Source organism: Pyxicephalus adspersus, chromosome 11 (genome assembly GCF_032062135.1).
Source record: "Pyxicephalus adspersus chromosome 11, UCB_Pads_2.0, whole genome shotgun sequence".
NCBI lineage: Eukaryota > Metazoa > Chordata > Amphibia > Anura > Pyxicephalidae > Pyxicephalus > Pyxicephalus adspersus.
This window is the reverse complement of record NC_092868.1, coordinates 9,915,766-9,943,579: the sequence shown is the minus strand read 5'-3', so window position 1 is coordinate 9,943,579 and position 27,814 is coordinate 9,915,766. Positions and strand designations below refer to the sequence as shown.

General features: G+C 38.4%; 1 protein-coding gene across 1 annotated transcript in view; it reads right to left on the bottom strand.

Moving 5' to 3' along the window:
* The window catches only part of POU2F2 (POU class 2 homeobox 2), a 107,577-nt gene extending 81,504 nt beyond the window's left edge, over positions 1-26,073 (bottom strand). Inside the window, exon 1 of the mRNA XM_072425660.1 lies at positions 25,871-26,073. Within this exon, the coding sequence (XP_072281761.1) occupies positions 25,871-25,967 (97 nt within the window). The 5' untranslated portion in view covers positions 25,968-26,073. The remainder of the gene's footprint in view (positions 1-25,870) is intronic.
* Between the last annotated feature and the right edge of the window lie 1,741 nt (positions 26,074-27,814).

The window sequence follows — 27,814 nt, the reverse complement described above, 5'->3', positions numbered from 1 at the left end:
GTGGGGTGTTTTGTTTCCCAGGTCTCTTTATAAGATAAACCATTTTTATTCTTCACAATCTTTCTGCTGTGTATAAGAAGCTATGGAGTATTACAGATTACCTAATCAAATTATTTTAACGATTAGCTGGGGTAGATAAAAAAAAGTTACACCAGAGCTGAAATTTGTATCTGGAGAATAAAACTTTTTGGCAGACTCATCTCAGTACTGACCGCATATCTTAAAGTGGAACTATAGTTCTGCATTCAAAAACTGCAAGTAGGCAGGATTTTTATGGCAGATGGGACAGGTGATGTCCCTTTTGCAATAAAACATACTTACCTGCCTGTCTTTTTTTCAACAAACACATACACAGCTCAGTGTACAATGCCAAGATATACTGGGCATTCCAGAAAGAATGAAATCTCATGTGCATGTGTGGCAGTTAGTTATGTCATCCCAGTCTGGCCAATCAAGATGGCCAAAGATCCCACACATGGAAGAGGACCAGATGAAGATGGCGGCATCCATGACAGAGGACTGTAGCGTGTAGAAAAATTGTGATTAGGGTGGTAAGTTTATTTTACTGCAGAAGGAACATTACCTGTCTGGATGCAATTTTTAATTTTGAAGGTTTAGTTCCACTTTAAGGGCTAAGTATTTGGTCACATGATCTCTGCTAAAAGCCTTCACTCCCATTATCCCTTTTAGTAGAAATCACATAATAAGGTGCCTAAAACCCTGTGCAAACACTTAATAATTGTTGCTTGAAATAATCCATAGTGATCATTTCCAACAACATTAGAATGAACAAGCGTTGTACGCACAGTTCTGTTCTATTTTATAGAAAGGGGAGGGGTAAGGAGGAGCAGAAGGCAGTCACTATGTCCGCCCTATTAGGAAACAACAGCGGTTGTTTCTATCACTCATCAACAATATAGAGAGATGGCTGTACAGATGCTAGATTTTTGCCTATATTGAATATAAAATAAATGTTCATGAAAATCTAGGTCTGTATATAGCTCCAGCCAAAAAGAGCACCTTAGGGTGGCATTTTCTCCAGGAAGAAAAAAAAAATATTTTGTTGGTACCCTTTCCGTATCCCAGCAATTCTGTAACTATAGCTTCATGATAAAAATCCAACAGGTGTCGAAGGGAATTTTTCCCAGCCCATCTGACTTCTTCCACATCAACCAGACAGATCCCTGATTTTGGGGGACTGGTCTGAATCTGACTTGAAGGATGTGAGGCAACACTGATTATCTAAAGCTGACCATATACCAAAAAAAAGAAAATACTCAGATCTACCAAAATCTGGTCAACCATGGATCCAACTGAATGAATTGATCCAAAGGAGAATTACATTGTGATGTGAATGGTCATTGATCAGCTTTAGATATTTCTTTCCTTGAAAAGGTATAACAAAATTTGTCAATCAAATTATAATCCATTCTCTGTTTTTTTTGGGTGAAAGTCTGAATCTTTCCAGTTGTGGGGTAGCACAGACACCGGTACTGAAAAACAAGGCCGTGATGTTACTTCTGATCAACCAATCAGAAATCATCTTTGGCTTTCTTTATTCTAAGCTCTTAAAAATGTCTGATTGACTTCTTGCTATAGGTAACTGTAGAATGTAAGATTGCTCCTGGTTTATAATAAAATGATTTGTACAGCTTATTCCACCTACACATCTGTATTATCCATTTACTGGGGCCACCAGCTGAATAGATATAAATTAATTTGACCTGAAAAAGATCCCTGCCCCAACCCCCTAGCCAGGCTCTTCTCAAGGGATGCCCTGTAATAGGCTGTATTTCTGGTAGAACCCCACGCTGCAAGCGCTGCATCTGTTTAGCTTTGAGGTACTGCTGATCAGTTAAGCCTTTCATACAGTGCATCACCAAGAAGACCATTAGCACTGTGTAATGCTCGGTCTCCAGTCAGCTTGCTGCATGAGTGTGTCACCCTATAGTGTCACAATCACAACAAAGGGAAAAACGTCACACCGCAAGACGTTTCTATTTTTTTCGCACAATATTTGGGATCACCTATCATTTTGTGGCACAAAATCCTCTTGTATTGTATGAAAATGTTAAAAATATATTTTAATGGCTGAGTAAGTGGAAAAAAAAAAACTACAAGCTATAGAGACGGTTAAGGTCTCTTATTCCAGGCATGGTGTAGTCTCTGTAGTCTGCTTCTAACAATGACTAACACAATGCAACAGTCTTCAATGATCTTTTTTTCTCTGACTGCCATTCCTCTTTTATAACTCTGAATGGCTTCTAAGTTCCACAGACTGTAGATCTGTTTCTGGATGAACTGCTTTTTTTGTTACAGCAACAGGTTGTAGATCTACTATATCAATTAACCCTTTCACTGGCCGGGGCCCACTTATTGGTCTTGGCTATCCTAGTCTTTGTTCTCTAAGAAGCCTATTAGAGGCTCCTGTAGTACCTAGAAGATCATCTACATCCCATATTTTATATTTATAGAACTCATAAAACAGGTGACTGTGTAAAAAAAGTAATCATTATTATTGGTGACCAAAAACCCAATATAACCTACCAGCTTGGTGACAACATCTTCTAAAGCTGCGTACACACGGCAAATTTTTCTCGCCCGATAATCGGTATCGGCCAATCGGGCGAAAATCTGCCGTGTGTACAGTCGGTCGTCGTCCATCGTCCGACGACCGTCCTGGCGGATCCATGGACGACGACCGATCCTAATGAAAGGGAAGGGGAGAGCGCGCAGCAGGGTGCCGCTCCGTCGCTCTCCCCCTCCCCTCTCCATAGAGCATAAACGGTGCTGTATGTACAGCATCGTTCATGCATCGTGCAGTCTTTTCTCGTTGGAAAGGATCGTGAAAGATCCTTTCCAACGAGAAAAATTGCAAGTGTGTACGCAGCTTAAGAATTAAGGAATTGGGTTTTCATTCATTCATTCATTGTCATTGAGTTCTGAAAATATGCAAGTATGCAATGGACCTGATTTAATAAAACTCTCCAAGACTGGAGGAGATAGATCAAGGGAGAACCTAGATGATACAGCAAACCTGGAAAGAGTTTCTTCAAAACCATTTCCTATTAGTTGACAAATGTTTTCAGGCCTGGACCAGATCCATTTCAGTTTTGCTGGATCACTCAGGTTCACCTATGATAGTCTATCTTCTATGGTCCTAGAACTTTAATAAGTCAGGCCTTTGAGTTTGACAAATGTTTTCACTACATTCTACAGACTTGGATAGCTCTATTTAATCGGTGTGACCCAATTGGCCTTCCTCCTAAGGCTCTCCATGACTGCAGAAGATACACTTTCATCAGTAGAGTTGGGTGATCCAGCAAACCTGGAAAAGATTTCTTCAAAGGCATTTGCTGGCAAATGTTTTGAATCCTGGACCAGATCCAGTCCAGGTTTGTTGGATCACCCAACTTCACTGATGAACTTGTTTCCTCTCCAGCCTTAGAGAGCTTTAATAAGGCTCTTAGTGTTTATATCTTTTCTTGTTTATTTCTTAATGTGCTATTACATTTCTTTATTTGTTTCTGTTGTACTTTTTTACTGCCCCAATGGAATAGAGATACTTTAGAAATGCCTTGCAGCACTCCCATGGACAAAATGGTATTATCTCCATTCTTCCTATGCTTCTTTGTAACCTCCTTCCACACTGCGAGTCGATTGAGGTCCTTGTTAGACAACATCAGGGATTTTATTGGATTCCTGTTTACCCCACTCAATAACTGTGATCTTAAACCTAGAAGTCCTGAGTTCTTCCAGGTTCATTTAGAGCAGCTTCATGGGTGAGTAACCATCTATCAAAGCAACTGCTTTGTCCAGGGAGCTTGCATTAAAGCTTCTCAGTGGGATTGAATATTTCCATATAGAGGAGAGAGATAGCAATGACCTATGTATAATGTCTGCATGCTTTTGGTCAGGTGTACAAAGATACGGTCAAAAGCCAACCATACAAAAATGCATGGAGGCAAAAGTGTGTAGGGGCATGAAAACATGTACATTAGCAAAGCATTGTAACTCCATTGTGACCAAGCCCCCCAGATGATGATCACCGTCAGCTGCCAATGAGGTGCTTTAAACATATATGCATATGCACTATATGATCCTATACATGCCTTGTGCAATAAAGCAGGAACACACTGGTAAGTCATCAACTCTGCTCATTCTGCTGCTCCTTTTCAGCACATGTGCATGCACTAGAGCCTGATTGACTGTTTTTTTGCTCCTCCCTCCCACAGTCAGATGACTACAGTGCAAGAAATGCCCTGAGGCTGACACCAAGACAATGATGTATTTATACTGCTTGTATATAAAATGTTTTAAAGAAATATAAAGCTTCACTCAATAGAAGTTTTATATTTACCTATAATTCAGCCTTAACCCTTAACATAACCCGCTGAACCTTAACTTTGTTTCCGAAAAACCCCCCTCCAAAACCTCCACCTAACCGATCAACCTATTATGCTGTCTCTTTATACAGAATTATCCTCCTCCTTTTCTCACCGTGTTCCCCTTTTTAATTTCATAGCGATCACTGTAAACATGTCACCAAACATTTAATCCATACAATGTCTTCCGAAGCCCTATTTATTTTACTCCTTTTTTCCACCGTCCTCCTCTAAGGACACGCTGACTTACCCAGAGTTACATTGTCCCCTTTACCCCCTCCCCTGTCACCTCCTTTGGGACTTCTCCCCTCCACCTTGTCCTCATTCCTCCCCTGGGGCTCCAGTCTTGCTCAACCTCCCCCCTTCCTTTCCTCTTCCTTGCCCTTGTGCAATTTGAGCGATGGGCGAAGCTGTCCGTCACACGGCGTCTGGCAGAGGGACACAAGCTGCGAGCCTGGGACACAACGTGTCATTTATAGTATGGCGAGCTCAGGAGGGGTCACAGGTCAGAGGAACCCCCCTGGGTAACAAAGGAGGGACCATGGAGGAGGAGGAAAGGATGTCAACAGATATAGCAAAGCAGCAGAGGATACAGGGATGAGGTGTGTTGCTGAGACAGGCAGCCGTATAAAGACTACATTGGTCATTATTTGCCAACAAACATCCTTGACAAGTTTTAATTATACGCTAACAAAAAAAAAAATCCAATCGATATATTTTTTTTGTGAGCGACATTATTTTGCTGGGTAGGAGATGGATGTGCACTGTACTGAGATCAATTTTGGTGTCACAGGATACCTTCTCCTAGAGGATTCATATAACTGATACATGAATACAATACAATTATCAACCTAATCAATCAATTTTATGCTTGACTGCTCTGTCCAAAGTATTTCTAATACAAGGATTTCTATCACAAACATAAGGCAGTTATTGACAAACGGCATAGAAGATGATTGTTAAGTGTGCTGGAGAATCAAAAATATCTGTTTTTGATTATCTGTACAAGGATAAGAAATTAGAGAATCATTGCTTAGTTCGTGTGTATCAAAGCACCCATGTACAGTTTGGTCAACCTATTAAATCCAGGTCACTTCATCTTTCAATTATCATTTAAATCAAATTATTCCACCTACCAATCCAGATTAAAACAAGGATTTCCACATAACAATTAAATTTAAAATTTCACAACCTACCAATCCTGATTAAGATCAGGTCACTTTACCAACCAATCCAGATCCAAGAATAAAGGTGCGTACACACTTCCAATTTTTATCGTTCCAATCGAACGACGAACGATCGATTGGGCAAAAAATCGTTCGTAAAAAAGTAACCAACGACGCCGACGAACGAGGAAAGTCGCTGGAAACGAACGACCGGACCGGCGGATCGGATTGGACGACGATCGTTGAACATCGTTCGTGTGTACGGTCGTTCGTCGATCGTCCATGGGCTGAGCATGCATAATGACCGAACGTTCGTTCACTTTCCTGTCGTGCACACAGTTCCTCTATTACTCAAACGATCGTATCTATTGTGTGTACAATATCTACGAACGATCGTGTCGTTATCTCTATGTGCAGGATCGGTGCTATACGATCGTTCGTAGATATCGTGCAGGATCGTTCGTCGTTCGTTTTCCAACGATAATAATTGGAAGTGTGTACGTAGCTTAAGTCTCTCCACCTATCAATCCAGATCCAAGATGAAGTCTCACCACCTACCAATCCACATTAAGATAAGGTCTCTCCAGTTACTAATACAAATTAAATTATAAAGGCAACACTTCTGATATGAATAGCAAGGTGTCTGGTTGGGTCCCCCATCACATATTAGTAATGTCTGTGTTCCCCTTAGGGAGATTCATTTGTTGTGATCCCCAAGTAAAGGTAAATCCCATTTAGAAGACACAAATGGCAAAAAACGCACCCCACCTTATTCTAGTTTACGTCATCTACCAAACTACTTTAGGTTCTAAAAGCTGAACCTCACACCTTATTTTCAGCAAAAAGGTTTGGGGTCCACCCTCCCCACTGCAAGGCTGATTAGCTTTTGTTTTTTGCAGGTACAATAGAGTAAAATTTATGACAGCCACGAGATGAAACTATGGCTCACATAAGGACTACAAGGGAGGTGATTTCCTGAATCAATTAAGTTTTCCATCAAACCAGTTCAGGAGAAAGAAATGTTTGCACCAATGTAGCACACAAATTATTGGCATGAAGTACAACTATCATAACGTATCTATTCATATGAGGTATTTTAGTTGTATGTGGGGTATTGCTGGTAAATGACCTGCAGACTTATTACTTGGACTCAAAATTTGCCAACCAAAGCCCCTGAGACACATAGGAAGCCATTAGGTAACTGAACTTTCTAGAACTTTCCAAAAATAGGATTTGCACGGACTGACTCTTTTTAAACACAATTCTCCCAAAATGTACAGGTGTGTTCTGAATGTCCAAAAACCATTTGCAGATGTTTGTTTAACTCTAGAAATAACTGGGAAACACTGAAGTGTGTGAGGTATGTGTCACCATGCAGGGTTTCTTACATTCAGCATTAAAATTAAGGCAATAGAATATCCAGAAATACCTTGCACATGGAGCAGACTTACAGTAACCATCTAATCTAAAGAACACACAGGATACATCATACTATACTTGTAGTGTCAGTTCAGTTACATTCACCCTGGGGCAAACACAGCTTGCTGCCAAGGGATCAGGTCACTCTTTTTAAAAAACCCTAAAGCATGTCTGCCTATCTACACCTCTGCACAGCGTTGGTGGATATATAAGTGTTACAAAAGGCAATTACGTAGTTGGAATATGGACTACTGTACGTATCTATAGCTTGGCATTTCATTGATTTTTATACCAGGAAACATGCCTTAAAATAATTGTTTAAAGATAATCCCCTTTCTCAAAGCTAAAAGAGTTATCTTTGCAGTGGGTCTCCCTACCCTACCCTCCCTGCCCATTGACATATTCCTGTACAATGCATACTAAGGGGCAGGCCGATTTAGAAGCATTAAAGACATAAGGGGAGCACTGGCTTAAGAGGTTAGTATGATGCCTTATTCATCATCTTTTGGGCAAAATATACAATTAACTTACGCAGTGGGAAGAAGGACCCATTGCAAGCAGTGTTCTCCCCAGCCCTTAGTAGCTGGGCGAACCACCAAGAACTTTTCATTACCACCCGGCTGTTTTAAGGTGGGTACTGATTAAATTGGGTCATAATACAGGGACTGCTACCCACCTACAATTTCATCCCACCCGGTTTAAAAAAAATTCAATTCACTGTAGTTCTGTTTCAAAGCATATCTAAACCTAATAATGTAATACATAGCAAGTTACCAGTTCTTACATAAGGTGGCTGGAACTGTACTAGGCCTTTTTTTTCAGCTGCTGATTCTTCCAGTAACTCTTCCTGTATTAGGGAAACAAAGCTTACTTACCTGACTGGTACCAAGACGACAGAAACAAGCTGGACTACTGTAACATTCCTTTGTCCATGACTTTGATGGCCACGGTCCTGTAATCCTCAGCAGTATTACTGAATATAAGACAGCAGGAAGTTTTCAGCTGACAAAATTTCTGACAGGATAAGCAGTCTTTTCATACCTAGCTATCCAACGGACACCGTTGTCCTTAGCGGCACAGATTTGGCTACCACTTTAGAGTGGACCCACTGCGAAGGCCCAATCAGTTTATAAGGGTAGCAAAGTATAGTTAACACGTCTCCTTTTATACTTAGGGATGTTGAAGTTTTTTGGGTTCAATCTTCCATTTTTGAAAAAAACATCACCATAAATTTTAAAGCAATTGAAACGAAACCTCTGTGAGACCAGGCATCGTTTTAAAACCAGGAATGCTTTTAGTCATGCAAACTTTTCCATGAGCTACTTTCACGGAGACAATAACAGCTATTCCTCATAATCTGTCATTGTGACAAAAATGGAACAATAAAGTTGATTGTGTGAACTGCGCAAGACGTCTTTAGTCCCTGAAGCTTGGTATAATGCACCAATAAAAAAAAAATGCTCTACGAAATCTATCAACGTACAACACTTTCAATTTCCAGCTACACTTACAATTTGTATTCATCTCTGTAACTGCAACCAATTATGGGTGACAGCCAGCATCTAATTGCAACTACAGACGTAGCTAAAGCAAACAGTCAAGTTAGTCATTTGGCTGATGTTTTTGCTTGGCTATGGGCTAAATATGACCTTTAAACAAATTTCTGTGGCAGATCGTCACATGAAACCATAAATTCCCTGTATTCGGTTGTTACTTTTTATGAAAAGGAATCGGTTATCTTTACCTGCTATGACCAACTAGCAGCTTTCCAGCTATGGTTAAAAAGCAGCACTGAAAAGAAGATTTTCCGGTCCTGGCTCAAACCACCAATTGTGATCCAAACGACCACAGAGAGCAGCCAGATCCTCTCAACTTTGTAGGCTGGGGTAGAAAAAAATGTAACAGCAGGTCTGGGCAAATCATCGAGAATTAGCAACCACTAGGCCGAAACATTGCTTCTTGGGTCTGTATTGCTTTAGTTGTTTCCTTTCTGTGTATGTTCTTTAGATCAATAAAGGCAAATACATCAGGGAATGAATGCTGCCAATGACTTGGCATCTGTATATGTGAATCCATAAAGTCAGGTAGGTGCCACAATCTATTAAATAATTGGGGTGTATGATTCCAGGGGGGTATATGCATACTTCCAAACTTTCCTAAATGGAAAACATAGCTGTCTTACAGCACAAACTATTCAGGTTAAAGACTGACCTTGCCAAACGTCCAGTCATTGGGACCATGAAGAATTCATGTACAGAATATATTCTAGTAAACTAATCTTTTTTAAACTGCTAATGTTCTTCAATATTTGAAATAAACAAACTGTGGTGCAACCAAAGCACACTTGACCATTAATTGTTATAACGAGTTTAAAGAACTGAAACTTAGGTGTCCCTGACAGGTAATTCTGGTGTCAGCCTAAAATAAAAAAGCTTACTAGTAGGAAACTGGCCCTAAAATCTGTGTCTGCATAACTGTAATAGGACATTAGGTTGTAATCTCAAATGGTGCAGGGACCCATGGTTTTGTGTTCTACATTGTCATTGTATAAATTATATATATATAGCAAGAATAGATCATATTGCTAATGGTGTTTTATGTGACCAAGCAACGTTAAACCTGAATAAAGATCTCCCTCATGTATGCCCTGTATTACAGAAGACAAAATAAATGTCATGTCTATGTAATAAGCCAGTTTAATCTATGAAGGTATTGATGAATGGGACATGTGCTAAACAATCAGAAGCAAAAAGTCCCAGGCATTGACGGTCATAAAATGTAAATAAGATAGACTGGGGAACACTAATAATGACCATTAGAAGCCATAAACCTGTTTTTCCATTTCTAACCATTACAGGCCTTATTGTAATGACAGCAAGGGTCAGGAATTGGTGCTCTAAACTTAGGAGCCCCTCCATCTATCCAGTGATTCTGATTCTGAAATAAGGCAGGAAAATTACTAACTCAATAATGGTTGGCATAGATATAAAATGGGCAAGAACCCAAAAGCAACCAGACAACCACCTGTTCAATGGCATAAACAAAAGTCAAATGTGCCTGTGCAGGAAAGGATCCTTCTTTATTTTCATGTCCAAATATAACTCTGCTTTATTCATGTGCAATGAGAGGTTTTGTGCATAGTGTCTAACTAGCTATTCATCAAAGTTTCTTTTTAGGTAATGGGATTCAGTGTTCTACCCAACCCCTTTTAGCTGGGCGCACCACCCGGCACTTTTCATAAACCACCCGGCTGTTCTTGTGTGGTTAATGAAGAGTTTGGTCATAATACCTGTCCTACAATTTCTTTTCACCCAGCTTCAAAAAACTTCTGGGTAAACACTTGTAAAACACTCAACTCAAACTTTTAGTTTTTTTGTTTATTGGAAACATGGTTTTTAACTAGCAAAACCATCCCCTCCCAACTGCACCCACCTTCATGTAAATTTCCCGATGGCTACAAAGAATGAAACTTTCAGTCCTTAAGGATGTCATAGTGGGCCGACAGAAGGAATACCCTTATACAATTTATTACCAATCTGATGCATGATGTCAAATTCAATTTAGAGCACAAGAATATAAAAATGCCATAAGTTTTAGAAAAGGTTTAAAGGACGAAAGCTAAATGATCAAAAATGGCTTTAAAATCAAATTCACAATGGAAGGTTAGAAGAACTCAATATGTTAAATTAAAGAGAAAAGTCAATGTAAAGGTTTAGGAAACAAAATGCAGCATTTTCTAGAACTATACAAAAGAAGGTTTCCCTTGAAAAGCATATGTTTTTTTGTTTCTATTATACACGATTTTATACTAAAAAACAGAAGTAAAACCAGTTTTTTATTCTTTGCTGTTTCTTAGTGCTGATGATCTCATTGGTTGACATGCAAGGGCGAATGACATTCCTCCGAGTTGGTTCACCACTTAAAATATTACTTGGTATGATCACTTGGTAATATTTAATGAAAGCTGCAGGTGTAAAATATAAAAAACAATTACATTACCATTTTAAAACTTTTATAAGAATTTGGTCATTGGGTTTACATCAATTTGAAAGCATGACCCCAATCATTTATAGTTTTTCTTTAAAAGCCACCATAATATATTATCAAGGTTTTGTGTAAATATTAAGCCTGGTAGTGTGGACATAGAAGTATAGCAAAAGTACACAAGTGCCTCACACATACATAGACACATAAAGGAAAATTACTAGACTAGCACAATAAACAAAAAGTTTTCTTTGCTGGACTCTGTAAGACCAACTTTCAAAGCAAAATACATTTCAACCAATGCAAGCCACATATTACATGGAAAAAGCAGTGTCAGACAGTCTAATCATTTTTTTTATCATTGTGTTTTAAACAACCTATTTCCATTATGTATGACAATACATTAGCCTCTCGTGGCTTTTACAAGACCTCCATGTAGATCAAACACAAGCTGTCTTGACACTAAAGTCATTCCCATTTAAACTCAAAGAGCAAACATTTTTTCCTATAATGCATGAAAAAAAGTTCACATTGATCAAAGTTATCTTTTGTCCATGACGAACAATCCATACATTGTCAGCATTGCCAAAACACATTAAAAAAAAAACAGACAATCCATGGCCATTCCACATTTACCACCTTTACTGAAAGGAATTTTTTGGTAATGAACAATTGTTCCCTGGTTAAGTGGCAGGCTGTTTGTGCAGCAATACATGGGCCTTGGCCTATAATTAAATGGAAGTGAAAAAAAGAATTGGATGTTTAGCCATTCACTAAATAAAACAAAATCATTTAAAACTTTTTTTTTTAAGATTGAAGCTATCCCTATTGGCAGATACTACAAGGTACCAGTTATTATAAACCTTTTTCTTTAGACTTTTATGGAACCAGGAACAACCACATTTCATCCAAGAAATTCTGCAATGCTACGCGAGATATAGTGAGAGAACAGACATTGGACCAGATGGCAACCAAATAAACTGTTCCATCATGCATCATATTACACCAGGCTGTAGATCCTTACAGACAACTGTGGACACCTATCTATTATACATCTGGTAAAATGTTGGATATCCCATTCCAAAACCATGGCCATCAATACTTACTTCCACGACCCCGACCCCATCACATCAATACCTTTGCAGCTATTACAGGCCTCCTTTCTTCTGTTAAGGCCTTATATAAGATTGTGAAGTGAGAATTTGTACCCAATCGACAATAGGAACATTTGTGAGGTCAGCTGGACTGAAAGACCTGGCTAGCAATCATAAATCCCAATTCATCCCAAAGGTGTTCTGTAGGCTAAGGTCAAGGCATTGAGCAGGACACCCAAGCTATTTTACACCATAGTGATCAATCTGTCTTCTGGCATTGAGCCAAGGGGCACAAAATGAAATAAATTATTACCATCATTTTGGAAGCTCAAAATTGTCTAAAATCCTTTTGTTTGCTGTAGTATTACCAGTACCCCTCTTTGAAAATAACAGCTAAACTCAATAATGTAGTGCCGTGTCCTCAAATATTTGGCCACATATTGAGCTTGATTTAGTAAAGCTCTACAGGACTGGAGAAGATCGACTAGCATAAGAGAGCCTGGTTATCCAGCAAACCTGGAATGGATCTGGTTCAGAATTGAAAACATTAGCTATTAAATTACAAATGAAGAAATCTATTTCAGGTTTGATGTATCGCTTTAATAAATCATGGCCATTGTGTATAACAACCTGTAGCCAATCACAGTGCTGGAAAAGTTATAGAAATTGAAAAATGGCTGGAGGAATCCAGGAAAAAAGTAAAACGGAGTCCTGTGAATATTAATACAAATATTAATTGTAGTAAATGCAATTTAATTGAATATTAACAAAATATGTCAACTTATTGAAACTTCACAAACAACATCCTCACATATTTCAAGTCCCTCACCTTGGGGTGTGTGAAGGTTTGTCTCTTAAGAGTTTGAATGCACCAAATCCCACTGGTGCAGTGCAGGAAGCTCTTCCTCTATCAAACATAACTAATGCTTTCTAAATTAATATTAGATTTGTACAAATCAAGGGCTCTGTTTATAAAACAGGGAATCTGACATTCCCTCAAACATTCCCTGGTGGGAATCAATTACTACTATTGAAACTCATGGACCCTGAAGATTCCCACCAGGGAATGTTTAAGGGAATGTCAGATTCCCTGTTTTATAAATTGAGCCCTACATTTCTGTTTTCTTGCATATGAGATCAGGGTTGTTGTTTGTTAATAACTCTGTTTCCATAAAAGAAAATTATGAATTCCAACTTCCCTTGCTTGTGGTATAAATACAGGATGGATATATTTTCAGATTTAGGAATAATAAAATATTGAACATCCACAGAGCTATGGCTCCCCTTTTGCAATAAATCACAGTGATCTCCATTGACTCATCAATGGAACACATGCAGGTCTTTTTCATGGTTCCATTAAACTCCTGTGAAGCTTAAGCATTAAATGTAAGGGACAAAATGAACTCCATGGCTTTTGTTTTTATCCTGAAGCTGCTTAAAGCAGAAATAAATGTAACCCAGCTTCAAATTCATTATTTTTAGGTAGCACCCTACTATAGCATGATTCATGCTGGGAGAGGGGGATAGAAACAAGGCTTTTTATACATCACTAGCTAAGAGAAAAAAACCCACATTAGTACAAATCTTGTATTTGTCTTTCTTTTCTCTCCTGGTATCTGCATGCTCCCTGCACAACTGATTGTCTTCTTAATCTGCTTTGCCCCACCCATTCTGAGCTCTGCTGTACAGGGACAGCAAAAAAATGATACCAAGTTCAATTAAGGTGGCGATACCATTAGGGAATTCGTGTCTGTACCTACCTGGAGCTTTAGGTGTATTATATTAAGATTAATCTCTAAACAACAAAACTATAACTCCCAAAAACATTTATTGTGGTATCCCTTTCATCTAAACAAGTCTGCAGAGGGAGATTTGTACGCATAAACTAGAAGCATCAGCAATTAAAAAAAGGCACATTTGTTAAAGCAAACCTTGGCATTAATCACACCACAGATGAAAAATTTGCCCGGATTCTATAAATCTGCCGATTTCACCTTAATGAAGTCCCCTGCTCCCATCCAGCATCCAGCACCATCATCATTCTGTATTCATCCTAAACTATAAAAACCGCAGTCATGTAAGTGTTTTTTAAAAATGTATCACAACAAAAATTAAAGCCCATCTCCCTGAACAACAGAAGCAGGAGAAAAGAATTGATATTGGATTTTTTCCGAGGCAAAAGAAGAAGATAAACCAATAAGGTTTTGGAAGCTTCTGTGGCAGCATTTTAGGATTAAAGCAAACCTATTATTAAAATTTACACTTTGAGCTGATCAATAAGGCACGTGTCAGCATTAACCAAATCGCATTATTATTCTGAGTTTTTAAAAAAAGCAACTCTTACTTATCCTGAATGTTAAAATATGTGACCTAAGGCCTTGGCAAAAGATCACATGACTAAGGATGCCATCAGTATTGTGGATGTCTCACACCATTGGAGCCAGACAGATACTGTCTGGAAGGGTTACAGTTAGAGTAAAAGATCAGCCAAATACAACCCCACACAGCAATATTAAGCAAACCAGGGGAGGACTGAGATTTCAACCCGGGGAAAAACCCAACCAAGTGGCCCTTTCCTAGTAGTGGCAGATTTCTTGGGCTAAGGAAAGCTTACCATGCAAAGCTTGCCACAGTGTTTGGTGGACATAATAGAAAGTGGATATCCCTAAGGAATATGGTTTTTATGACATATTTGGCAGCATCAGTTTCCTGGCGTTTGGTGATATGACCAAACTCTTAAAACTTAGTCTGCTTCTTCCCTTTTTCTGAAGAATCGGACTAAGTTTTGCGAAACTTGTGGAAATTTGTAATACACTGGTAGTGGGTATCCATAAAGGAGCTTAATACTGATGTGATAATGTTTGCACATATTTCTTTAGGTACTTTGTTTTTTAATAATATAAAATGAATTAGGTTTTTACGTCATGATGAAAATTATTTAAAACATAGCTATTTTAGGCCTTAAAAGTCTCCCTGCTTGGTTATTAACCGTATGTGCGATGTTGGGATTTTGGGATCTAAGGGATGCGGCCATGTTGATATAAATAACCAGGTGGTGTTGGCTATTTTATTTGGGTCATATGAGATTTCACAATCGGTGCTAGGAGACTTTCTACTATCAGAGATGGAAGAAGCTATGTCTCTGACTGCAGGTTCCACACTGATTCATGTCTCATTGGTGAAGTATCTACACTAAAGGCTGCCAGCTCATATTAGTATTGGTCCATGGGGCAAATGCCCCCTGACACCCATCACAGTCCTCCTGGGAGTATAGCTGGTCATCTAAGTGCTTGGCAAGGTAAACATTGTTTGACATGAAATGGGTTTTACAAACATTAGAGAACATTCTCCAAACCCATCACAGTTCTATCCTCGGCACCTCCATCCATCATTATTGGTAAAATATTTAACAAAAAGTATAAAAGCATGTTAAAACAATCAGTAAGTCTATACAGCTAAGCATCGGAGAAAATATAATATATATAACTTTCCTGATTCTTTGTTAATAAAAGCTTTAAACTCTGCTTGTGTACATTTTTCATTATAACATTCTCTTGAATTGTCCAATTTTGGGTCAGGTTAATTCCACTTAAGTTGAAAAAAAGCACAGAGCTCACAAAGGGCTATGGATTTCCTATATGACAACGCTGATTGGTCCAGAGCTGTAAATAGAATGAGCATGTGAGTTCTTAGGAATTTATTTAAGGTATCAGATGGATAGTAAAGGACAGGTAAGTATATGTGAATGGAGAATTAAAGCCAACTTGTTACTTTGCCATGACCAGACAGGTTCCCTTTAAACCCACTCGCATATAATTAGACTGATGGCAAGCTGTGCAGCAGGGCCCTCACTTCATTATTACACGTATAATTAGATGTATATTTTTAGCAGCCTGGTAAGTGTTGGCGAGCCGCGCCGTGTCTGCATGCAACAGCCTTGCCTGTCAATAGCCCTCGATTTACATAGCGTTAGATTTCCATAATGATTAAATGTTAGGATATGATTAAGGAAGGTGATAACGCTGATCGCTCGTGGCGTTTGAAAAATGTGCTGCGTTTTGTCAGGAGTTCAATACATCCCGTATGATTTTTGTACCCGTTCTATTTTATAGCACTAGAGAAAGAAGCTTTAGAAGCTATATTAAAGAGGTTTATTAGTTTACAGAAAGGGAAGGCGATTGTATAAGGGGAGCGCGGGGCTGAAGGCTGAGATTTGTGAGGCCCAAACGGGAAGCGCCAGGAAGATTAAGCGCTGAATAACTTATAAGTGAAATAGGAGATAACTGTATAGTTATGTTTTACAACCCAAGCAAGCAGACTTATTGAAGATAAGCTGGAGGGATAACTAATTGCTTATATAGTATAAATGGGGGGAAATGTATAGCATATTCGGGCTGCTATAGTGATGCCCAGAGGTGTGGGATAATGTATCGGTAATGTGTGTAGATTCCAAGTGAAGGGATTGTATTTTATAGCTCACGGTTGTCCAAAGGGGCTGATTGATGAAAAGGGGAGCAAAAAGAGAAAAAAAGTGTTGTTGCCTTTAGCAACATATCATGTTTTAGTTTGCATTCCGTAACCTGCAGCAAAAACATGAGACCTGAGTGATTCCGTAACCTACAGCAGAAGAAAACAAAACACAAGACTGGCTGCTATGGGCAGGAAGCCATTTTTCTTGTTTAGGTTTAACCGGCTGAGCTCATGAAATTTGTGTATAAAAAAATTAAGAGACATAATGGTTCCCACAAAAAAAAATGTTCTTCGGAAGGAGGCATAAAAAGGTTTCCTACAATTGATCCCTCTGTATAGTGTGATGAGAATGTGTTCTAGGCCCAACTCTACAACCTATTAGGATTTAGAAGTGAAGGTGGTGGAACATTATGGAACTGAGATCTGAGCAAAAGACAAAACAAGAGAATAGCTGCTATGGGCATGGAGCCATTTTTCTTGATCTATATGTCTCCAGATGGGCTACTGAAATTTGTGTATAGGAAAAAAATGAATAAAGATTTTGAAGAGCCTTATGAGAGGTATGATGATTCCCACACAACAAATGATGTTTCCAAAGTAGAAAAATGTTTTCTACAACTCTCCCTCTGAATGGTGTGGTGGGAGGGTGTTCTGGGTCCATCTTACCAACCTGTTGGACCTTAGAGGTGTTGGGAATTTATTGAACTAATGTACTAAATGACTAAAAATCTCATGACAAAAGCAGTGTTCAATCCAGAATTTTTTTTTTATGCTGGTTGGGAAGAAATTGTAGGTGGGTGATGGCCCCTGTATTGTGACCTAACTCTTCAGTAACCACCCAAAAACAGCCGGGTGGTTGCTGCAAATTGCCGGGTGGTGCGCCCAGCTAAAAGGGGCTAAGGAGAACCCTGCAAAAGGATAATGTCTCATTTGTACTGTAGGCTATGTTTTGCATGAAAAGTACATTTTAAACTGCCTCAAGAAAGATATTCTGGGTCACATGTATAAATCAATATCAATAATGTCCAACTTCAACCAAAAACTATATGTAATTTTTTTTGGCTTGAGCTGAAAAGAGATAGGCCCATTAAAGGGTTTATTTTGCTGTCCGAGATGGGGAAAGTTTCTGCGTTTCCTGTCAATACAGGAAGTGAAGGAAAAACATCCTAGTTAGCAGAACCAGAAAAACATTTTATGTAGACTGGAGACGGCTTAGAGCTGCCAACCTGGTTTGATTTAGTAAATCCCTCCAAGACTGGGGATAGACCATCATGGGAGAACCTGGGTGATCCAGAAAGCTCTGTCTTCTCCAGTCTTGGAGAGTTTTGGTATTTATGACTGATACCATTGCTTCTGTTGTCTTTCTGTCCTGGTGGAAACCATAAACCCCCATCTGTTGTACAAATCTTACCAATGAGAACAGAAATAACAATTAAAGAGTCCTGTATTGAACAGAAATGTAACTCCTACCTAAGCCACCACCTAAAAGTATATTGGCTGGAGTTAGGCTTTAACTTATGTTGGTGGAGAGAAGTGTTGGCCCCAGGAAAACTTGAAAAATTTGTGCGATTCAATAAGAAATAGGGAAGCAATGGTCCCTGGGACCATGAAACTGGACCAGTGCAAAGGTTAAGGAAGCTCCTGGTTGGCACCAAAAAGACTGGACATGCAAGAAGTGTTGGGAAATGCTTTACAGATACTACAATGTACCAAAGATTTAGGACTAAAGATATGAATTCATAACAGCAACTGCCTTCCTTCCATATCTAAACCATAAGTAGGCCAAGAGGACTCAAACTCCACAGTAACCACTGCAATCCTGGACGTCATTTTATAGCCTACTTCTGAAAATGAAAACTTGCACTTGATTGGTTACCATCAACAAACTGACATCATAAAAAAAGTCCCTTGCATCAAATGGACACTCAACATTCATTTCAGTATCTTTACAGAATGCAGAAAACCTCTTCAAAAATATTCTCCTATGTTTCCCAAAGGCGCTTTTAGAGAATAAACCTCAAGGAAAATAGAAATGACGTTTACAAATGGAAGAGACACGCGTTATATATGCGCTGTAACAATGCTATCAGTACTGACTGAAAGCAGAGCCTCTATTAACACGGGGCTGCGAGATTTCTATAGCTGCAAATTTTTCATCACGCTCGCAAGACACAAGTGACATTCAAGCACAAAAAAAAAAAAACCTAAATCATTTGATTACATGTGAAAATATCCTTAATGCTCCATTACAATATTCAGCAACTATTTACCGTACTTATTCCTGGTACATTGAAAAACAAATGCCAGTTTAATACTGCAACATATCAGTGTAACATAAAAACATGACAACACAAAAAAACAATATTAACACAACTTATTCATGAGGCCTATACAAAGAAAACATTAACAGTGTTATTCATCAAAGTAGTGGCAGGAGAAGCCCATGGAAGGGTATTTATTACATTTTAAATAGCTGCCTTTTTTTTTTGCTTACTGCTTTTATTTTTGTGTTACCAAAACTGTCAGCTCCTATTGTTCGCTACAGGAAGTGTCACCTTGCTAGTTTTTACAAGCCTTTCATTGAAATTTGTACCTTTATTAAGCCATGATAATAAAATTAACTAGTCAAAAATTATTTGGTATTATTTATTTGAATATTTGATATTTAAAAAATCCAAAAGTAAGCTCACTACTAAGAAAGTGAAATAACTTAATAACATATTATATGCTGATTGCAGCGCTGCATAATATGTTGGCGCTATATAAATACTGTTTATTATTAATAATAATAATAATAATAACAATAATATAATATATAATTTATTTGGCCCAAGTAGCAGCACTTTTGGGTTTTAATAAATATTATAATAATAATAATTAACATTCACACATAACTGTTCCTAGATTGTAAGCTCTTCAGGGCAGGGTCCTCCCCTCCTCCTGTGTCACTGTCTGTATCTGTCTGTCATTTGCAACCCCTATTTATTGTACAGCGCTGCGTAATGTAATGGCGCAATAAAATCCTGTGTATTACAATAATAAAAATAATAATAATAATTGTTGTGGGTCAACTATAATAGCTGGTGCTGCAAAAAGCTCTGACGTACTAAGTAAATGCTAATGCATTTTTTATTTGTGATCCACGTTAGTATGTTATAAAACCATTGTGATTAGTAAATACAAAAACACAGGGAAAAATACTTTTTTTACCAACATTATTTTTTTCAGATTATAAACTATTCTTTTATTTTCTGTCTTCAAACTATTAGGAATATTCCCTCTTCGCTTCCTGTCCCTATAACACCAGCAGAAAAAAGGAGTAATGGGTACACACAGTCACTGAACTCTGCGCTGCCTTATTAACCAATGTAGTAAATGACATTTCCAAGTCTAAGGTCTGATCAATAGGTTTACAGATCAGCATGCGGAAGGTATACAGAAATAGAAATATGGGCCAATTTCATAGTTTTTTTGTGTTATCCGCAACAACCAATCAGACTCCAGCTGTTGTTTTTCCAGGTATGTTACTAAAGGTAAGAAAAGATATAATTGGTCCTTGATAAATTATTAACCAATAAATTAACCCATATATTAGTAACCAATGATAAATTATTCCCCACTAATATTTTTGCACCTGAAATCCAACCCACATTGGGCCTTGTGCGTAAACAATGCCAGGACGGATCTTGGAGTTCCCCAGCAACAAAATTACAGTTTAAATTTTTGCTTCAAAAAAGGTGACGAAAAATAAATTTGTGACCGGTTGCTATTATTACAAACCTGAAATTTATTGAATACCTCTGTATGGGTGCTGTTTTTGTGTCCTTTTCATTTTTATCTCTTTTTCTCACATAGCTTTGAAAGTATATTTTTAGTGTCATCAGCACCAGTCCCTGCCCTGGAGGAGCCGATAGTCTACCATCTCCACCATTGTAACATGACTGTGTTTATAAAATATTATTAGATTGGGGGAAGCCAATTACCATATCATTTTTGGATTGTGGGTAAAAACTCATGAATACACAGGAAAATATACAAACTCCATCCAGAAAGAATTCTTAGTGGGGATCAATCAATGGACAGTGATTTCTCCAAAAAATACTTCAAATGTTTTATTATGTGTCACAGCAGTAAATTGTGTCCATGGCAATCTCAATGCTATATATATATATATATATATATATATATATATATACACACACACACACACACACACACACACACACACACACACACTATATGTAGGCCTTTGCTGCTGCATGATCAGAGCTTGTAACTCCCACAATACAGAACACATATGGAAATGCATTGTGAGCACATCCAAAATTTATGTCTATAAAGCGAAACCAGAAACCTAAACAGTATGAGCCACTTTGTGTTGTGTGGCTTTTAACACACGACAGGTCTATAGGAAACACGCAGAACACACGTACATGTGCTGCATGCTATTGAAGGACTTTACATGCTTCCTAGGACATGTCCATGGTGCTGAATTTCTTGCAGTGCAGCATTACCAACATATTTTATATTATTAGTTCTGCATCAAAACTCTTATTTTCTCTTTTTAAGCTAAGATTGCAGAAGTAAAAAATAAACTAAAATACCTACTGTTATATAATTCAAATAAAATGTCATAATAATACACAGCTAATATTTTTTTTTTATATAAGCTATATTTTTTACTGCAACAATCTAAAGCTTAATCCATTGGAACAACATTTACATTACTAAAATGCAGATTCCTGCATCCATACCCTCATCCCATCCATTGTGCTCTGGGCATGAGTTATTGGAGTTAATTGGCTTAATTACCTATGGCATCAGCATGGAATTCTGAGAGGATTTTATTATATTACACATTCACATATCACTAGCACATTGTGAAAAAAAAATATTTACACAATGCAAATGAAGTAAATGAAAATATAAGTTATATTTTTGACAACTTTGCTTTCATACGGTAGTAAAATACATTTCATATATATATTGTAGGATGTACTTAAAATATTGAATAAATATTCTGAAAAAAAAGGCAATTGTTTTTGTAATAAAAAAGTCAAAACTCAGAAAGCATAAACAACAAACAAGAATGGCCAAAAAACAGATGACTATATATTACAATGCAGTGATACAAAAAATATGTCTGTGTATATATATATATATATATATATATATATATATTGTATTGCAAACATACAATATTATTGTACATTATTTCACTCCATCTTCAATTTGAATTTAAATATTGCTCTTCAATGAACCCTCTAAATAAACTTTGCATTTACTGATGAGGCATATATAGCATTCAGCTACATCAACATATGGGCTGCTTATCATCATTGCATAGTATATAAACACAACACCTACAATGTATATGTGATGTTATATAAAACACCTTACACCTATATATATATATATATAAGATGCATGTGAAATAGCTGAAACCAAAAATGATACATGCAATGTACCTGTGATGTAATGTAAGATAACCAATACATATACAAGTTGACATATTTAAAAATCAAAAAATGACATATTCAAAGTGCAGGTGATGTTATATAAACTAATATTTAAATGTGCTGTGCGTGAGTGACATAGGATAGACTTATACCTAATATATATATAAATAAATGACGTAGGATAAGCTAACACAGCCATAGCCTGCAGCCCTGTAATATCCCTGTGCCAACATCTCACCAGTCTACATAGTTAACACGTCTTCCACATAAATCTAATTTACAGCAAAGCTGTTAAAATCACTTAATAAGCATTCTAAGTGTGTCCAAGATCCCACAAATGCAAGTTGATGATAACAGAGATTTAAATAGGCAATAATGAGAAATGATTTTATAGAATATATGTAAACTACTAAAAACCTGCTGATCGCATGGTATATTGAATGTACAGACCATTCACATGCACACATGTATATAAAGTTACTGTTTTCACCTTATGAAGGAATATCTGATAGGGTAATCAGTCATAAACCCAATGATTGGATAAACAAGCATTTTATATCAGTCATCAACTAATTTAGATCCATATAAAATGTAGGGATTTATCATCCCAACGTAGTTTGGAATTTTGCTGTGTTTTAAGTGAACGGTCCAATGTTACATGTATGGGAACCTTGGCGTTCACTATCCACGCTATAAAATTATATGTGTTTATTGATTGGTTAGCAGCCACGGGATGAAGAATTCTACCACAGCCAATTCTTTCGGTTTGACATGGGCCCAAAAATGTTCACAGATTCCCCAGAGGTTTGCACCACATTCCCGGGGTCGACTACAAGGTGTGAACACTGATCGCAGGTTCAGTTCTGGCGTGCTAAGAAGCCATTTTGTGTCTGCGTTGGAGAAACCTCTACAAACCAACACGGTGGCTTTACAATCTATATGTGGATCTGATGCCCTCCGCTTTCCTTTTTTCCCCAATTTTTTTAAAAGTGCAGGACACAGATATATAAGAGAATGATTGAAAAGCTTTTTTTAGAGTTTTAATAAAGAGTTTTTTTTTTCCATACATTTGCCTATATGCTTTGCATGCGCATTTTATCTACTTGCTAAACTTTATCCATGCAATATTCTCCAGACAAAAAGGTCAAAAACCTGCACCTGAGATCAAATTTTAGCTGCATCAAAGCACTAACGTTCTTACACGACGAGGTGCAATCGTCCATTTGACCGACAAAAAAAAAATATATATATAAATATATATAAAGGTAGTATAAAATAAAATGCTTACAGAAGACTACAGGATTGTTGCCACAAAGAACTGCTGTCATAAAAGCTTAATATTCCCAAACTTTTTTTTATGTCTTAGGGGCACGACAGCATATGGCCGAAGGCTGAGAAAATGGCGGTTTTGACTGGAAATTCACAGTATTATTAAAAGGATTTTTCAGTCAGGTCTCCTCACTGGCAGCTTTAAACCTTATCAAACATTCTATGGTATGTGCTAGTGACGGCAAGGCTTTCGGAATTTTTTATTTATATTTATTTATTTATTTATATTTTTGACACTGACTTTTTTTACCACACAAAAAATTCTTAACGACTACTATTTACAAATCAAGTAATCAATAAAAGTTTAAATACGGCGTGAATATAAGCCAGATATTTTCTCACGGTTCCAAAGCAAAGGAGAATCTTCGGCGTTTGAACTGTTAGCTCCCAAGAGCTGACAATCCACTGCGTCAAAACGAGACTATCGATCTGTACTCTAAAAACAAGAACTGACCTCCATTAAAAGGTTCGCCTTTTACTTTCTAAACATTACGCTGCTATCACTGACACAAAAAAAAATCACCGTACAGTCAACTCACACAAAACGCCATCTTAATACCTCGAAAATCCCTCAAACGCAAGAAATAAAAAGGAAGAAACTTTGATCTCGAATCAAACAGTGCTTTCTTTTTTTTTAAAGAGCATATTTTATTTGGTCATACCCTGAACCCTCATCAAGGTTTTATCTAGGTATAAACTGGGGGGGTTAAAGCAACCCTTTCACTAAACCCCTTGAATTGGAAAGGCCTTATCCAGAAAGCACTCCTAAATGAAATGTAATTAGTCTATTAAAAAGCCATTTTGAGATGCTTGTGTGCAGATAGGCAGCTTGCTGTATGGGGTCAGACCCTTAATTCCTAATGACTTTGCTTTCAACCCAAAACTAGAATGTTTTGTGACACAGGAAATGCTGCTATTTGCATGTGCACGTCCAAACAATGTCATGTATCCATGAATAGATATATGGATATGATGATAGGCAGACTGCAGAGAGACAGATACATATAGAGGTGGAGAGATAGATAGATAGATAGATAGATAGATAGATAGATAGATAGATAGATAGATAGATAGATAGATAGATATGTGGATCACACACATATATACCCAAGCCAGAGCAAGTACATGCAAATACATACTTACAATCTATTTATCCATTCAGCAAAGGCCTAATATACCCAAGTCAGGAATTTTAGTAAATGGGCCAAAATTAATCCTAAACACAAAATTGTCTCATAGTGATGCATGACAGCGTGTGACTGAGCGTTGGTAATATTATATCATATAAATATACACCGACGTGTAGATATAAAGGTATAAGAGGATAAAAAGTCATAAAGTTGTTACATTTCCTGTCGGCATCCTGAAGCATATTGACACTTTAGGATGCAGAGATGGAAATGACGTGTTACAGTAATTATAAAACAGAATATATAAATATATACACATATATATATATATATACACACACACACACAAACACACATATATATATATATTCAAACACACATTTAAAAATACCTCCCCCCAGACATATGTTATGCTCACTCCAATTACATTATAGAATATTCAATGTAGAGATTGATGGTCATCATTAATTTTGCTTCTTTCGGTAATAATACATACGTCTTTATCAATAACAGTAAAAAAAAAAAAAAAAAAAGAAGAGACATTTTACACATTGACATTTCATATAACATACACATAAAAATATAATGCATTCATAATTATGTGAACCATGCTGCATATAGTACGTCTAATAACATAAATCTATAACTTCCACGGTACGCTCTGACAGTTCTAAAAAGAAAGACAATAAAGGGGGAGCTGTACTGTCACCCCACAACTAGCTAAAGGTCCTGTAGGCACAATTCTAAAAATGAATCCCCTTCATAGAATGTACACCCCATGAACTGCCCCTGGAAGTTGGGGTATCGCTTCACACCAGGTAAACTTTAAGACAGGCATCGGCCGGGCAATCCCAGAGCCAATATTGTTACCAAACGGTTGGCATTTGCTCTTTTTTTTTTGTGATTAAACATGAGATTATTTCACCTATTGCTTCTCTCCAACCAAATGCCATTCTGAAGCTGCCCCTCCTGTCCTCCCACCCATGTCTCTCCCAATTAAACTAATAAGCCTTAATTATTCTAAAAGCCTGGAACTCCCACATCACAAAAAGGGGGGAGATACCTTCAATCTGAACCTAATTGCCAAATTTTTTTTGGGGGGGAAGGAATAAGAGAAGGGGGGCTGTGTGATCTGATAAAAGAAAACAACAAGAACAGGTAAGTGTGGGCTTGCTATTTTTTGGGATGCCCCCCTAAAGGAAAAAAAAAATCTTTCCCTGTATTTTGTAAGCATTCCAGTGTCTCCGAATCGGAGCTCTCCCTCTCCCTTCTCCTTTTTTTTTTTTTCCCTGTCTATCGACCAGAGGAGCTGAATCCGCTGCCTCTGACAGCCAGAGATCAATACAAACATGAATAAAAGGCAGCAGCGGGGTTTGGCAGCGAGGCACACTCTGCCTGCCTCTCCTGCTCGCTAGCACTGCACCGATAGCTTACCGTCAGCACCTGCCAGGGACAGAGGCGACTTAAAGGGCCATGTGTGTTCGGAGCCGGCTCGCTGAAACAGAAAGGGGACGGAGAGCGGAACAAACATAGCAGCGTGCAGGCAGCTTTCATAACCCGATGAATTAGGCCAGGCTGCGTTGTGAGATGCAGAGTGAATGAGGGAGGGTGTGCGTATGTGTTTGAGTTAGGGAGGAGAGGGGGGGGGGGTTCAGGATACAAGAAATGTGTCGGTGTATAGTGCGGGGGTGTCCCCGGTGTGTGTAAGGGGGGGGGGGGGTTACAGGCAGAGCATCGGTCCGGGAAAGGATGCTCTGCAGGATACCGATGTCTTCTTCACCTCTCGGATATTCAAAAGTCTTTTTTGTTGGTATTTTCTCTTTGCCTCTCCTCCTCTTTCTCTCTGGAGCCGGTTAATTTTACAATATGGCCCCCACGCATCCGAGGCCCCCCCTCTCTTTGCACAGCAGCACACAGTGCGAGTCCCCGGCTATTCCATCTTACACTTCACAATATCTCCTCCTCTTCTCTCCCTCCCCTCTTCCTTGTCTGATGACAGCTGTATAAGCGACCCCTTCGTCCCTCATAGACCTCCCCCCTGATGCCCACTTCCCCCCTCCCCTTTCTGGCCACCTCTCACTCCCCCCTTTATCCCCCTCCACCCTGTCCACTCTTCACCCCCCCTTCCTCCTCCCTGAGGTCCATTCCATGCACACAAAAGGAATTATTTCCCTTGGAATAATGGAGATCTCCAGGAGAGAACAGGGACAGAGCACAGGCTAAATGGAGGGGCTCCTCCCCCAGCCATTGGGCACCCATTCAATGCCAGAGGGTTTGGCAGCGCACCCCTATCTCAAGGGCCTCCTAGGGGAACACAGTAACATGGTGTAAGGTGACAGGTGACACTCATGGGGGTCTTACACTATCTTACTGTCTCGCACTGGCTCCTGCTGTCTCACATTGTACCCTGCTGTCTCACACTGTTACGCACGGTGTCACACTGTTACGCCTTGTCCCATGCTGTCTCTCACGCATTGTCCCATGCCAACTCGCACCGTTTATTACTTTTATGTCTCAGGACCTTTCTGTAACCAGTACCCACAGTTCCGCTCTTACACACTTTGCTCCACAACTCTTTCTCTTACTTTCTGCCTAAATATTGGCCCAGCCTATTGCTCTCCTGTTTAAACTCTTCTCCCATGTGCCCTCTACAGCAGGACACCTTTTCCCTGGGTATTGCTGGAAAGCAAGGCCTAGGAAACCTGCTACACTGTCCTGCAGCGGATATTTGGAAATTGTACAAAGTGAACAGCTGTACAAAGCAGCAGCCATTGGATTTGATGTCACCACATGTTTTCTATCACTCAGCATCCCACTCACCTTCCGCTCAGGCTGCTGTCACTCACATGCCAATCTCTCCAGATACATTGTATGCCTTTATACTAGTTCTATCTTTTCCCTGATTCACTTCCACTCCTCATATCCTTTCTCTGTCCAAGTCTTTCTATTCTCTTTTCCCCTTCTTTATTCCTTCTTGTCCTTTTTTTCTTGTTTTCTATTCTTCCACCTTTTCTTTTCTCTCCTATTTTCTTTTATTACCCTTTACTTTTTATTTCATTTTTTTCTTTTCCCTTTTATCTTTTACTTTCTTTCATTTCTTTCTCCCTTCCTTTTCATTTCTTTTTTTCCTATTTCTTTCTTACTTAATTCCACCCACTTTATGTCCCCTTCTCTTTCCTTTCATTTCCTTTCCCATAGTCTCTTTCTTTCGTACTATATCCCACTCACTTTATTTCCCCCTTTCTTTCCTTTCCCAAAGTCTCTCCTTTCTTTCTTTCTTTTTATTTCCCCGGTTCTTTCCTTTTCTTTCCCTTAGCCTCTTTTTTCTTTCTTTCTTTCTTTCTTTCTTTCTTACTATATTCCACCTACTTTATTTCC